At 47.1% G+C, this 12,092-nt stretch overlaps 1 protein-coding gene across 1 annotated transcript in view; it reads right to left on the bottom strand.

Annotated features, from left to right (window-relative positions):
* Window positions 1-11,190: 11,190 nt before the first annotated feature.
* Window positions 11,191-12,092, bottom strand: part of LOC107298038 (tumor protein p63-regulated gene 1 protein-like) — a 31,294-nt gene continuing 30,392 nt past the window's right edge. Inside the window, exon 6 of the mRNA XM_015827398.1 lies at window positions 11,191-11,397. Coding sequence (XP_015682884.1) covers window positions 11,203-11,397 — 195 coding nt within the window. The 3' untranslated portion in view covers window positions 11,191-11,202. The remainder of the gene's footprint in view (window positions 11,398-12,092) is intronic.

Here is a 12,092-nt window from a genome sequence, read left to right on the forward strand (position 1 = left end):
CCTTCCTCCCTCCCTCCCTTCCTCCCTTCCTTCTTCCATCTCCTTTCTTCCTTGCTTTTAATTCCCACTTCCTTCCTTCCTTCCTTCCTTCCTACCTTCCTTCCTCTCTCTTCTTCCATCTCCTTTCTTCCTTGCTTTTAACTCCCACTTCCTTCCTTCTTCCCTCCCTTCCTTCCTTCCTTCCTTCCTTCCTTCCTTCCTTCCTTCCTTCCTTCCTTCCTTCCTTCTTCCATCTCCTTCCTTTCCCTTGCTTTTAATTCCCATTTCTTTGTTCCTTCCTTCTTTCCTTGCTTCTCTTCCTTCCTTCCTTCGTCCCTCTCCCTCCCTCCCTCCCTTCCCTCCCTTCTCATCTTTCTTCCTTTTCTCCCTTCCTTCTTTTCTTCCTCCCTCCCTCCCTCCCTTCTTCCATCTCTTTTCTTCCTTTCCTTTCCTTTTAACTCCTGTTCCCTCCCTCCCTCCCTCCCAGGTCTGTTGGGATAAATTTTATCATTTCCGCTTGTCTTTCTGGAGAGGTTTAATCCTGCCCAGAGTTGGGCCGATGGGCTGTTCTCCAGCTTCTTGCCTCCATCCTCTGCAGCTTCACCCGGTTTTATGCACCCCCAGCTGGGGAATTCTGGGAGTTGAAGTCCACAAAATCTTACGGCTGCCGAGATTGAGAAGCTCTGCTCTACACAGGACGATGGGGCCAATTGCCCACCTCAATCCAGATTTGGACTCACGCCGACTTGAAACCCAGCCTAACCGAACACAGACACACCCAGAGGCTCTGTCGACCTAGCGTGGGGTGCTCCAGCAAACCAACCAGAACATGATTTGAACCCAGGCCTGCGTGGTGCTTCCGGGCGCAGAACCTGGCCCGTCTCCTGCCAAGGCAGGAGAGAAAGAAGGCAGCCTTTAGCAGAGCAATCCGCCCTTTCCCTTTCGGCCTCTGGCGGGAGATAATTCTGCCCTTTTAAGCAGGGCTGGATGCCGAGGGGTGTCCAGGGATGGGCAGGATGGCTCTGCCTGGACTGGGAAGTAATTTTATGGCCCTGGGAGCGGCCTGGCCGGAGGTTGGGGGTCTTCATAAAGGGAATATTTGTAGCTCAGGGCTGAAAGGAGGGGTCGGAGCTTGGTGGTGTTCCTGGAGACGTTTCGTGGCCCAACTAAGTAGCATCATCCGTGCAAGGATAGAGTGTTTTTCGCAGGGGGGAGGAGGAGGAGGAGGAGGGGGGAGGGAAGAGATGGAAGAAGGAAGGAAGGAAGGAAGGAAGGAAGGAAGGAAGGAAGGAAGGAAGGAAGGAAGGAGGAAAAAAGGGAGGGAAGGAAGGAAGGAAAGATAAGGACAGGAGGAGGAGGAAGAGAGAGAGCATGAGAAAGAAAAGAAAGAAAAAAAGAAAGAAAGAGAAAGAAAGAAAGAAAAAGAAAGGAAGGAAGGAAGGAAGAAGAGGAAGGAAGGGAGGGAGGAAAGAAAGAAAAAGAAAGAGAAAGAAAAAGGAAAGAAAGAAAGAGAAAGAAAGAAAAAAGAAAAGGAAGGAAGGAAGAAAAGAGGGAAAAAAGAAGAGAGGGAGGGAAGGAAGGAAGGAAAAAAAGGAAGGAAAGATAAGGACAGGAGGAGAAGGAGGGAGGGAGAGAGCATGAGAAAGAAAGAAAGAGAGAGAAAGAGAAAGGAAGGAAAAAAGGAAAGAAAGAAAGAGGAAGGAAGGAAGGAAAAGAAAGGAAGAAAGAAAGAAAAAGGAAGGAGGGAAGGAAGGAAGAGAAAGAAAGAAAGAAAGAAAGAAAGAAAGAAAGAAAGAAAGAAAGAAAGAACCCCAGGAGGAATTCTGGCCCCCTCCCGCCACACATATACCAGTCAGCAGCCTAATGAGGACTAGTACCCTGTTACTGAATATCCCGAAATGCCAAGCATGTGAAGAATCCCGGGTGGCTGAGCAACTGTCTAGGGCCGCTTGCGGGGGTGAAGAAAGGACAGCATTTTGATCTGAGGTTCACTCAACCCCCCCCTTCCCCCCCCCCCCATTGTTCAGTCAGAGACACCAGCTGAACTCAAGTGACTTAGCTGTGTTGGTGTCCAACCTTGGCAACTTGAAGACTTGTGGACTGCGACTCCCAGAATTCCCCAGCCAGCATAGGTCTACTTGTAGCTGTTGCAGGGGGCTGTGGGAAGTCCAGAGCCCCCCTCCCCTCACTCCCAATTAAAACAGACTGGGAAGCGAGAACCAATCCCAACGCTGCTGTGTTGTTCCCAGAGATGATGATGATGATGATGATGATGATCATGATCATAATAGTAATAGTAATAGTAATAGTAATAGTAATAGTAATAGTAATAGTAATAATAATAATAAAGTTGGAAGGCACCTTGGAGGTCATCTAGTCCAACCCCCTGCCCAGGCAGGAAATCCTACACTAGGGGTAGACAACCTTGGCTCTTTTATGACTCGTGGACTTCCAGAATTCCTGAGCCAGCATGGTTCAGCTTGGAAACTCTCCCTTTCCCCTCAGCATGGCTGACTCAGGAATTCTGGGAGCTGAAGTCCACGAGTCATAAAAGAGCCAAGGTTGCCTACCCTTGACCTTTTCAGACAAATGGCTGTCCAGTCTCTTCTTAAAAGCTTCCAGTGTTGGAGCATTCACCGCTTCTGGAGGCAGGTGGTTCCACTGGTTAATTGTTCTAACTGTCAGGAAGTTTCTCCTTAGTTCTAGGTTGCTTCTCTCCTTGATGAGTTTCCATCCTTTGCTTCTTCTCCTGCCCTCAGGTGCTTTGGAGAATAGCTTGACTCCCTCTTCTTTGGGTCAGCCCCTGAGATACTGGAAGGCTGCCATCCTGTCCCCCCTCGTCCTTCTCTTCGTTAAACTGGACAGACCCAATTCCAGCAACTGTTATTTATGCTTTAGCCTCCAGTCCCCTGATCATCTTTGTTGCTCTTCTCTGCACTCTTTCCAGAGTCTCAACATCTTTTTTACATCCTGGTGACCAAAACTGGATGCAGTATTCCAAGTGTGGCCTTTCCAAGGCCTTGTAAAGTGGTATTAAAGTGGCTTCACCCTTCGAGCTGTCCCCGTGCCGGCTCCTTTCTCCAATCTCAACTCGAGAGGACAAATTAAGATGCCAGGGACGTGTCTGCGGAATGCCAACCCTCTCTCTCCCTCTCTCATTTTCGGAGTGCCCGGCATGCTCCAGATGACCAAGATGCTTCGCGTTTTATCCCTAGTCCGAGCGGGGCCAGGACTCGGCTGCTGGACACCATCTCAAAGCTCTGATCCAGCCGTGGGATTACGGTGGACATCCACCCGGTGCAGCTGTTGGGGTTTTGAATGGAGGACTTGGCAGTGAGGGTGCCAGAGCTCAGCGTGGCATAGGAGCCCTCTGGGATGGGAGCAGAGGCCAGGTGCTCAGCCTCCTGTTTGTACCGTTTTGTAAGGCCTTAGTAAGGGAACTATCAACCATTGCACTGCCCCAAATGGCTGCATTAACAGAGGGATAGAATCAAGATAATAATAATAATTATTATAATAATAATTAACAGAGGGATAGAATCAAGATAATAATAATAATAATAATAATAATAATAATAATAATAATAATAATAATAATAATAACAATAACAACAACAACAACAACAACAACAACAATAATAATAATAATAAAGTTGAAAGGGACCTTGGAGGTCATCTAATCCAACCCCTTGCTCAGGCAGGAAACCCTATACCATTTCAGACAAATGGCTGTCCGGTCTCTTCTTAAAAACTTCCAGTGTTGGAGCATTCACAACTTCTTGAGGCAAGCAGTTCCACTGGTTAATTATTCTGTCAGGAAATTCCTCCTTAGTTCCAGGTTGCTTCTCTCCTTGGTCAGTTTCCACCCGTTGCTTCTTGTCCTGCCTTCAGGGGCTTTGGAGAATAGCTTGACTCCCTCTTCTTTGGGGCAGCCCCTGAGATATTGGAAGGCTGCTATCATGTTCCCCCCTCGTCCTTCTCTTCATTAACGGATGGAAACTCATCAAGGAGAGAAGCAACCTGGAACTAAGGAGAAACTTCCTAACAGTGAGAACAATTAACCAGTGGAACTACCTGCCTCCAGAAGTGGTGAATGCTCCAACACTGGAGGTTTTTAAGAAGAGACTGGACAGCCCTTTGTCCGAAATGGTATAGGGTTTCCTGCCTGAGCAGGGGGTTGGACTAGATGACTTCCAAGGTCCCTTCTTATTTATTATTATTATTATTATTATTATTATTATTATTATTATTATTATTATTATTATTATTATTATTATTATTATTATTATTATTATTATTAAACTAGACATACTCTGTTTCTGCAACTGTTAACACAGGGGTCTTCAAACTTGGCCCTTTTATGACTTGTGGACTTCAACTCCCAGAGTTCCTCAGTTAGGCAATTCTGGGAGTTGAAGTCCACAAGTCATAAAAGGGCCAAGTCTGAAGACCCCCGTGTTAACAAAAATAACAGAATTGGAAGGGACCGTGGGGGTCTTCTAGTCCAACCCCCTGCTCAGCCAGGAGACTCTAAATGCTATTTCAGACAAATGGCCGTCTAGTCTCTTCTTAAAAAATCTCCAGTCACGAAGCACCGACAACTTCAAGTGGCAAGCGGTTCCACTGTTCTCCCTGTCAAGGAAATTTCCTCCTTAGTTCCAGGTTGCTTCTCTCTTTGATAAAAGTTCCCATCCGTTGCTTCTTGTCCTGCCTTCAGGGGCTTTGGAGAATAGCTTGACTCCCTCTTCTTTGGGGCAGCCCCTGAGATACTGGAAGGCTGCTATCATGTCCCCCCTCGTCCTTCTGTTCACTAGAACATAGTATATAGAATAATAGAGCTGGAAGGGACCTTGGAGGTCTTCTAGTCCAACCCCCTGCTCAAGCAGGAGACCCCTGACAGACCATCCTAGACAAATGGCTGTCCGGTCTCTTCTTAAAAACCTCCAGTGTTGGAGCATTCACAACTTCTGGTGGCAAGTAGTTCCACTGATTAATTGTTCTAACTGTCAGGAAGTTTCTCCTTAGTTCTAGGTTGCTTCTCTCCTTGATTAGTTTCCATCCGTTGCTTCTTGTCCTGCCTTCAGGCGCTTTGGAGAAGAGCTTGACTCCCTCTTCTTTGGGGCAGCCCCCCCAAATATTGGAAGACCGCTATCCTGTGTCTCCCCCCCCACACACACACACTCCAGTCCTTCTCTTGACTAGACTAGCTCCCTTGCAGCCAAGGAATCGGCGGGTGCATCTCAAGGGCTGCCAAAATTTCCCTTTGGAGAAAGTTGCTTGCAGGTGCCAGGTGAGTCTCACCAAATCCAGCCAGCCAGCCACTTTCAGCTCCCCCCCCCCCCCCGCGGCTGTCAAGTCTGCCTGCCAGTCAAGTCTCCCCGGAGCCACACCTGTCATTCAGGTCTTTACAGGCTGGGTGGGTGGGGGGACTGCTAAGGTGACCCGGCCCGTTTTTCTCGGATGCCAGCCAAGCAAGGGCTGACTTTTGGAAAAGGATCTGGTGCAGAGGGTTAATTAATTGTTAGAAGAATTAACCGGTGGAACTCCTCGCCTCCAGAAGCGGTGGATGCTCCAACACTGGAAGTTTTTAAGAAGAGACTGGACAGCCGTTTGTCCGAAATGGTATAGGGTTTCCTGCCTGAGCACGGGGTTGGACTAGAAGACCTCCGAGGCCCCTTCCACCTCTGCTATTCTGTTATTCTGTCCTTCCTTCCTTCCTTCCTTCCTTCATTCATTCATTCCTTTGAAGGCTTTTAAGAAGAGACAGCCACTTGTCTGAAGTGGTCTAGGGTCTCCTGCTTGAGCGAGGGGTTGGACTAGATGACCTCTAAGGACCCTTCCAACTGTGTCCTTCCTTCCTTCCTTCCTTCCTTCCTTCCTTCCTTCCTTCCTTCCTTCCTTCCTTCCTTCCTTCCTTCCTTCCGAAAAGGCTTTTAAGAAGATACAGCCACTTGTCTGCAGTGGCCTAGGGTCTCGTGCTCGAGTGGGGGGTGGACTAGAAGACCTCCGAGGTCCCTTCCAGCTCTGTTATTGTTATTCTGTCCTCCCTCCATCCCTCATGATGATTTAGTTACATTCCTGCCTGGATCAGGGATTGAACTAGATTACCTCTGAAGGTCCCTTCCAACTCTGTTATTCTGTTATTCTTTTATTCTGTTGTTCTGTTCTCCCTCCCTCCTTCCTTCCTTCCTCCCTTCCTTCCTTTGAAGGCTTTTAAGAAGAGACAGCCACTTGTCAGAAGCTCCCCCCATTTTCTCCCCCCCCCTACTGTGCATACTGGACGTTCTGTGCCCAGGTGCCAGGTAAGAGGTCCATGCCAGGGCACCTCCACCTTCCTGGCACCCCACAAGGATTCCAAACCAATGATTCACGCCGATGACCATCACGGTTTAGGAGCACTCCTTGCACTGTGATCCCTGGAAACAAACCACGGTGTACCCTTTGGGCAGCAGCGTCCTGTTCCCTTTGAGACGGGGCCAAATGCCGGAGTGAGGGAGAACAGTCTTCGGGAGAGGAATTTGCACGGCCGGGAATCTGGGCCAAGGAACCGAACGTCCTCCCGGCTCACCTGGGCTATGAACACGGCAGCTGCAGTGGGGCAGAATATCGAAGTTGGCTGTTGAAGAACCGTGTTTCCTGGTTGGGCCCCCCCCCGACTGAAGAGAAGCAGAAGGAGGGGCAGCTGGCCGAGCTCTAGGAGGAGGAGGAGGAAGAAGAAGAAGAAGAAGAAGAAGAAGAAGAAGAAGAAGAAGAAGAAGAAGAAGAAGAAGAAGAAGAAGAAGAAGAAGAAGAAGAAGAAGAAGAAGAAGAAGAAGAAGAAGAAGAAGAAGAAGAAGAAGAAGAAGAAGAAGAAGAAGATGATGATGATTGTGGGGTCCTTGGTGCTCTCTGAGCTTGGTGGTTTTCTTGCAGACATCTCATGACCCAACTAGGGAACAGCATCAGGGCTAGAAGGGAGGAGGAGGAGGAGGAGGAAGAAGAAGAAGAAGAGGAAGAGGAAGAGGAAGGAGGAGGAGGAGGACTGTGGGGTCCTTGGTGCTCTCTGTACTTGGTTGTTTTCTTGCAGACCTTTCTTGACCCAACTAGGTAGCACCATCAGTGCCGTCTGTTTGCCTGTAATTCACTGCAAAACCCTTGGTCAAGTGACCGGTGATAAGTCAAGGACTACCTTTAAATGCAACTGCTCAGCCTGTCCCCAGTCTGGTTAAACATGTTGTGTGTGAATGCAGCGACGGACGGATTGTGACGCCCTTTTTTTGTCAGCTCGGCTTTGCTGTAAAGCCGGGCTGTCCAAGCTCGGCCGCTTTAAGACTTGTGGACTTCGACTCCCATAATTCCCCAGCCAGTCACCTGATCAGAGTTCAGACGCTTGGCGGTCGCAGCATCCCAGGGTCACTCCATCCCCTTTTGCGACCTTCTGACAAGCAAAAGTCGACGGGGGAAGCCGGATCCTCTCACAACAACCGTGTTGCTATAAACTTCACAACCGCAGGGATCCACTTAAGAGCCGTGCGGGAAAAGTCGTAAAAACGGGGCAAAACAACCGTCTCGCTTAACAGCAGCAATTTGGGGCCCAGTGGCAGTCGTAAGTCGGGGACCGCCCGTCACACGCTCTTTGCGGTGCATGCTTTTCGACGTTCGGTCCACTTTTGTGGGTTTTGTTGTCGTCTGTTCCTTGTTATTAATTTTTTGGGTGGCGGAATTTGCATTTTGACTTTGTGAACCAGCTGAAAAAAAAATTAAAGTATAAGAAAGAAATGTGCCACGGTGCACGCGGTGCGAAGAGTTGCACCCCCTTTGCGTGCACACCTGTGCGCGTGTCCCTGCGCCCACCATCTGGGTTGGGCAGGCTTGCCCAACGGCGCCGTGGCGCGCAAGGGACACTTCTTGGGCCCAGTGCAGCAGCCGTGGCCCCTCATCCACGTTCAAACTGGCAGCCGTGGCTGCATGGCATCGCTCCGAGCCGGCCTCGCCCTCGCGCCGCACCTGTTGAACCGCCTCCGCACGAAGACAGCGGCCCCTCCCTTGGGGAGCAGCGGGGGGCCAACGCCTTCGCCTCTTGGCTTCCAGGAATTGCCTCGGCCTGAGTCATCCTTGCAGGGGTGTGTGTGTGTATGTGTGTGTGTGTGTATGTGCGGGACGCTTGGCTGGCAAACTGGGCCAAAGTGGACCAGGCGAAGCGGCTCCGTCGGGCTTCTGCTGGGCTCTAACCATTGGGCAGGACAACCACGGGACAACCTGAGACCTTCTCTGCATGGCTCTTAACATGGTATAGGGTTTCCTGCCCGAGCAGGGGGTTGGACTAGATGACCTCCAAGATCCCTTCCAACATCATCATCATCATCATTATTATTATTATTATTAGGTATAGGGTTTCCTGCCTGAGCAGTGGGTTGGACTAGATGACCTCCAAGGTCCCTTACAACTTTATTATTATTATTATTATTATTATTATTATTATTATTATTATTATTATTATTATTAGGTATAGGGTTTCCTGCCTGAGCAGGGGGTTGGACTAGATGATCTCCAAGGTCCCTTACAACTTTATTATTATTGTTGTTGTTGTTGTTATTATTATTATTATTATTACGTATAGGGTTTCCTGCCTGAGCAGGGGGTTGGACTAGATGATCTCCAAGGTCCCTTACAACATTATTATTATTATTATTATTATTATTATTATTATTATTATTATTATTATTATTATTAGGTATAGGGTTTCCTGCCTGAGCAGGGGTTGGACTAGATGACCTCCAAGGTCCCTTCCAACATTATTATTATTATTATTATTATTATTATTGTTGTTGTTGTTGTTGTTGTTGTTATTATTATTATTATTATTATTATTATTATTATTATTATTAGGTATAGGGTTTCCTGCCTGAGCAGGGGGTTGGACTAGATGATCTCCAAGGTCCCTTACAAGTTTATTATGATGTGCAGAGTTCCTACAGTGTGGTCAAAGAAGTTGGCACTGTTTGGGGGGGGGGCTTGAGGGGCAGCTGGGGCCCAGATGTTGAAGTCTTGGATGCAGTTGGTTCCTGGGAAGAAATAAAGGCCCTCAATTCTTATTTTCGGGGAGCAAATCTGCTGACAGGGCAAAAAAGGGAAAAATTTGCACCCAGCTCTTTTCCCATCTAAAGGAGATCCAGGAAGGGCAGTTTCAAGGAACAGGGCAAAGAAATTTAAAATGCATATTGTCTTGAGGCTCCCAAGGGCAATCAGGAAATAATAATAATAATAATAATAATAATAATAATAATAATAATAATAATAATAATAATAATAATAATAATAATAATAATAATAGTAGTAGTAGTAGTAGTAGTAGTAGTAGTAGTAGTAGTAGTAGTAATAGTAATAGTAATAATGCTTCCATCCTGCAACGAGATCTGCAATACCATCAAACATCCACATCTGCCTATCCCAGGTCCTTGGGAAGGACTCGATGGGTAGACAAAAATGCCAAATCCAGTCTGAACATCTGGCTGACTGTGCGATGATCCATAATAATAATAATAATAATAATGATGATGATGATGATGATGATGATGATAAATCTTATAATAATATTATAATAAGATAGTTACTATCTTATTATTATATTATTATAAGATTTATTATTATTATTATTATTATTATTATCTTATTATATAAGATATACTATCTGATAGTATATCTTATATAAGATGATGATGATGATGATGATGATGATGATGATGGATGATGATGATGATGATGATGTCTGCAATGAGACTTTGATAGAATCAGTAAAGAATCAAGACCATGTGAAGTGTTAATGCCATTTTATAAAAGAGGGAAGGATGAGAAACAATGGTTGGAAACTGATCAAAGAGAGAAGCAACCTGGAATTAAGGAGAAACTTCCTGACAGTTAGAACAATCAATCAGTGGAACTGCTTGCCACCAGATATCGTGGGCGCTCCATCACTGGAGATTTTTAAGAAGGGACTGGGCAGTCACCTGAGCAAATTCTGTCTTCCCTGTTTGCAGACATGTTCCATCTATTTCTAGATTATTTGCAAGCCATTTCGAAGCCAGGAGCAATTCAAATTCCAAGTGAAGCTGGGCAAACAATTTACATCATTCTTATCGCTGCGGTTATTATTTTAACGAAGAACCCAATAAAAGGACCGTGTCATCTTTAATCAGCTTTTGCTAAATCAGTGGCTGCTCTCCAACTGGGCCTCAGCTGCTAGCTAGCCCATTGGGGCCACAAGAGCAATTCCCATCATCCTGAGCAAAGGTTGAGGGGAATTACAGTCCAATCTATCCAGAAAATTCCTGGCTGGGCAAAGTGAATTAGCGGAAGAGATTTTTTTGCAAGCAAAATGACCAGCAAAGCTACATTCGCACGTGCAACTTAATCAAGGGAATCTATTTCTGGTTTGGCACATCGCCTTGAAGAGTTGAGGGGTGTGTGTCACAAACTCTGCACCATCAGGAAGCAAGCCAGGTTCACACACACACAGAAGTGACTCTGCCTTGGGAATGCAGCCACCGGGGTTTTTACCGATTGTGGTCGTAAATTGAGGACTCTCTGTAACCTAATTCTCTTTCTTCAACATCTCATTCCACCAGGTTTGGGAGGAAGGAAAGGAAGGAAAGGAAGGATGGGAGGAAGGAAAGGAGGGAGGAAAGAAAGGAAGGAAGGAAAGAAAGACAGAAAGACAGAAAGAAAAATAGAAAGAAAGAAAGACAGAAAGACAGAAAGCGAAGGAGGGAAGGAGGAAGGAAGAAAGAGCGAGGAAGGGAGGGAGGGTGGGTGGAAGGAAGGAAGGAAGGAAGGAAGGAAGGAAAGAAGAAAGAAAGAAAGAAAGAAAGAAAGGAAGGAAGGAAGGAAGGAAGGAAGGAAGGAAAGGAAGGATGGAAAAGAGGGAGGGAGGAAGGAAGGAAAGAAGGAAGGAAGGAAGGAAAGGAGGAAGGATGGGAGGGAGGGAGGAAGAAAGGAAAGGAAGGATGGAAGGGAGGGAGGGAGGGAGGAAGGAAGGAAAGGAAGGAAGGAAAGGAGGAAGGAAGGAAAGAAAGAAAGAAAGAAAGGGAGGAGGGAAGGAGGAAGGAAGAAAAAGGGAGGGAGGGTGGAAGGAAGGGAGAGATAAAGAAAAAGAAAGGGAGGGAGGAAGGAAGGAAGGAAGAAGGAAGGAAAAAAGGGACGGGGAGAGAGAGAGAGGGAGGAAGGAAGGGGGGGAAAAGGTCCAGATCAGAAGCCGATGCTGCCCCGAGCGAGGCAATATCCCAGTTTATTTTGGTTTCCGAAAAAGGCCATCATCCCGGTGTAGGTCTGAATGCAGATGGGCTCGCTCACCAAAGCCACCCGGGGACTCTGGCCTGGCGCAGGCTCCATTCTTTGGGCGTTCTGCACGGCTTGAACCAGCTGAGCCTCGAAGGTGGAAACCTGCAGATAAACAAGAGCAGCCATAAAGTGATCGATAATTCCCCCCCCCTTCCTTGCGATATTTCCCCGACAGGCTTAATTGTCATATTTTAAATTGTGGTTTTTATCGGAGCTTAAAAATGCAATGTAAAAACCAACACTGACTGAAAGATATATCAGAAAGAAACAATGCAGAGAGGGGGGAAAAGGTTAAGAGGAAAAATATAAAGAAATGGTTGTTTTAGAGAATTGGATAAGATGAGCAATCTCTTCTTAAAAGGCTTTTAAGAAGAGACAGCCACTTGTCTGAAGTGGTCTAAGGTCTCCTGCTTGAGCTGGGGGTTGGACTAGAAGACCTCTGAGATCCCTTCCACCTCTGCTATTCTGTTAGTCTGTCCTCCTTCCCTCCTCCCTCCTTTCCTTTCCTTCTTTCCTTCTTTTCTCCCTCCCTCCTTCCTCCCTCCCTCCCTCCTTTCCTTCCTTCCTTCCTTCCTTTCTTCCTTCCTTCCAAGAAGGCTTTTAAGAAGACACACCCACTTGTCTGAAGTGGTCTAGGGTCGCCTGCTGGAGCTGGGGGTTGGACTAGATGACCTCCAAGGTCCCTTCCACCTCTGCTATTCTGTTAGTCTGTCCTCCTTCCCTCCTCCTTCCTTTCCTTTCCTTCTTTCCTTCTTTTCTCCCTCCCTCCCTCCCTCCTTCCTCCCTCCCTCCTTCCT

This window comes from Protobothrops mucrosquamatus, unplaced genomic scaffold (genome assembly GCF_001527695.2).
Source record: "Protobothrops mucrosquamatus isolate PMUCROS unplaced genomic scaffold, P.Mucros_1.0 scaffold3673, whole genome shotgun sequence".
Classification (NCBI taxonomy): domain Eukaryota; kingdom Metazoa; phylum Chordata; class Lepidosauria; order Squamata; family Viperidae; genus Protobothrops; species Protobothrops mucrosquamatus.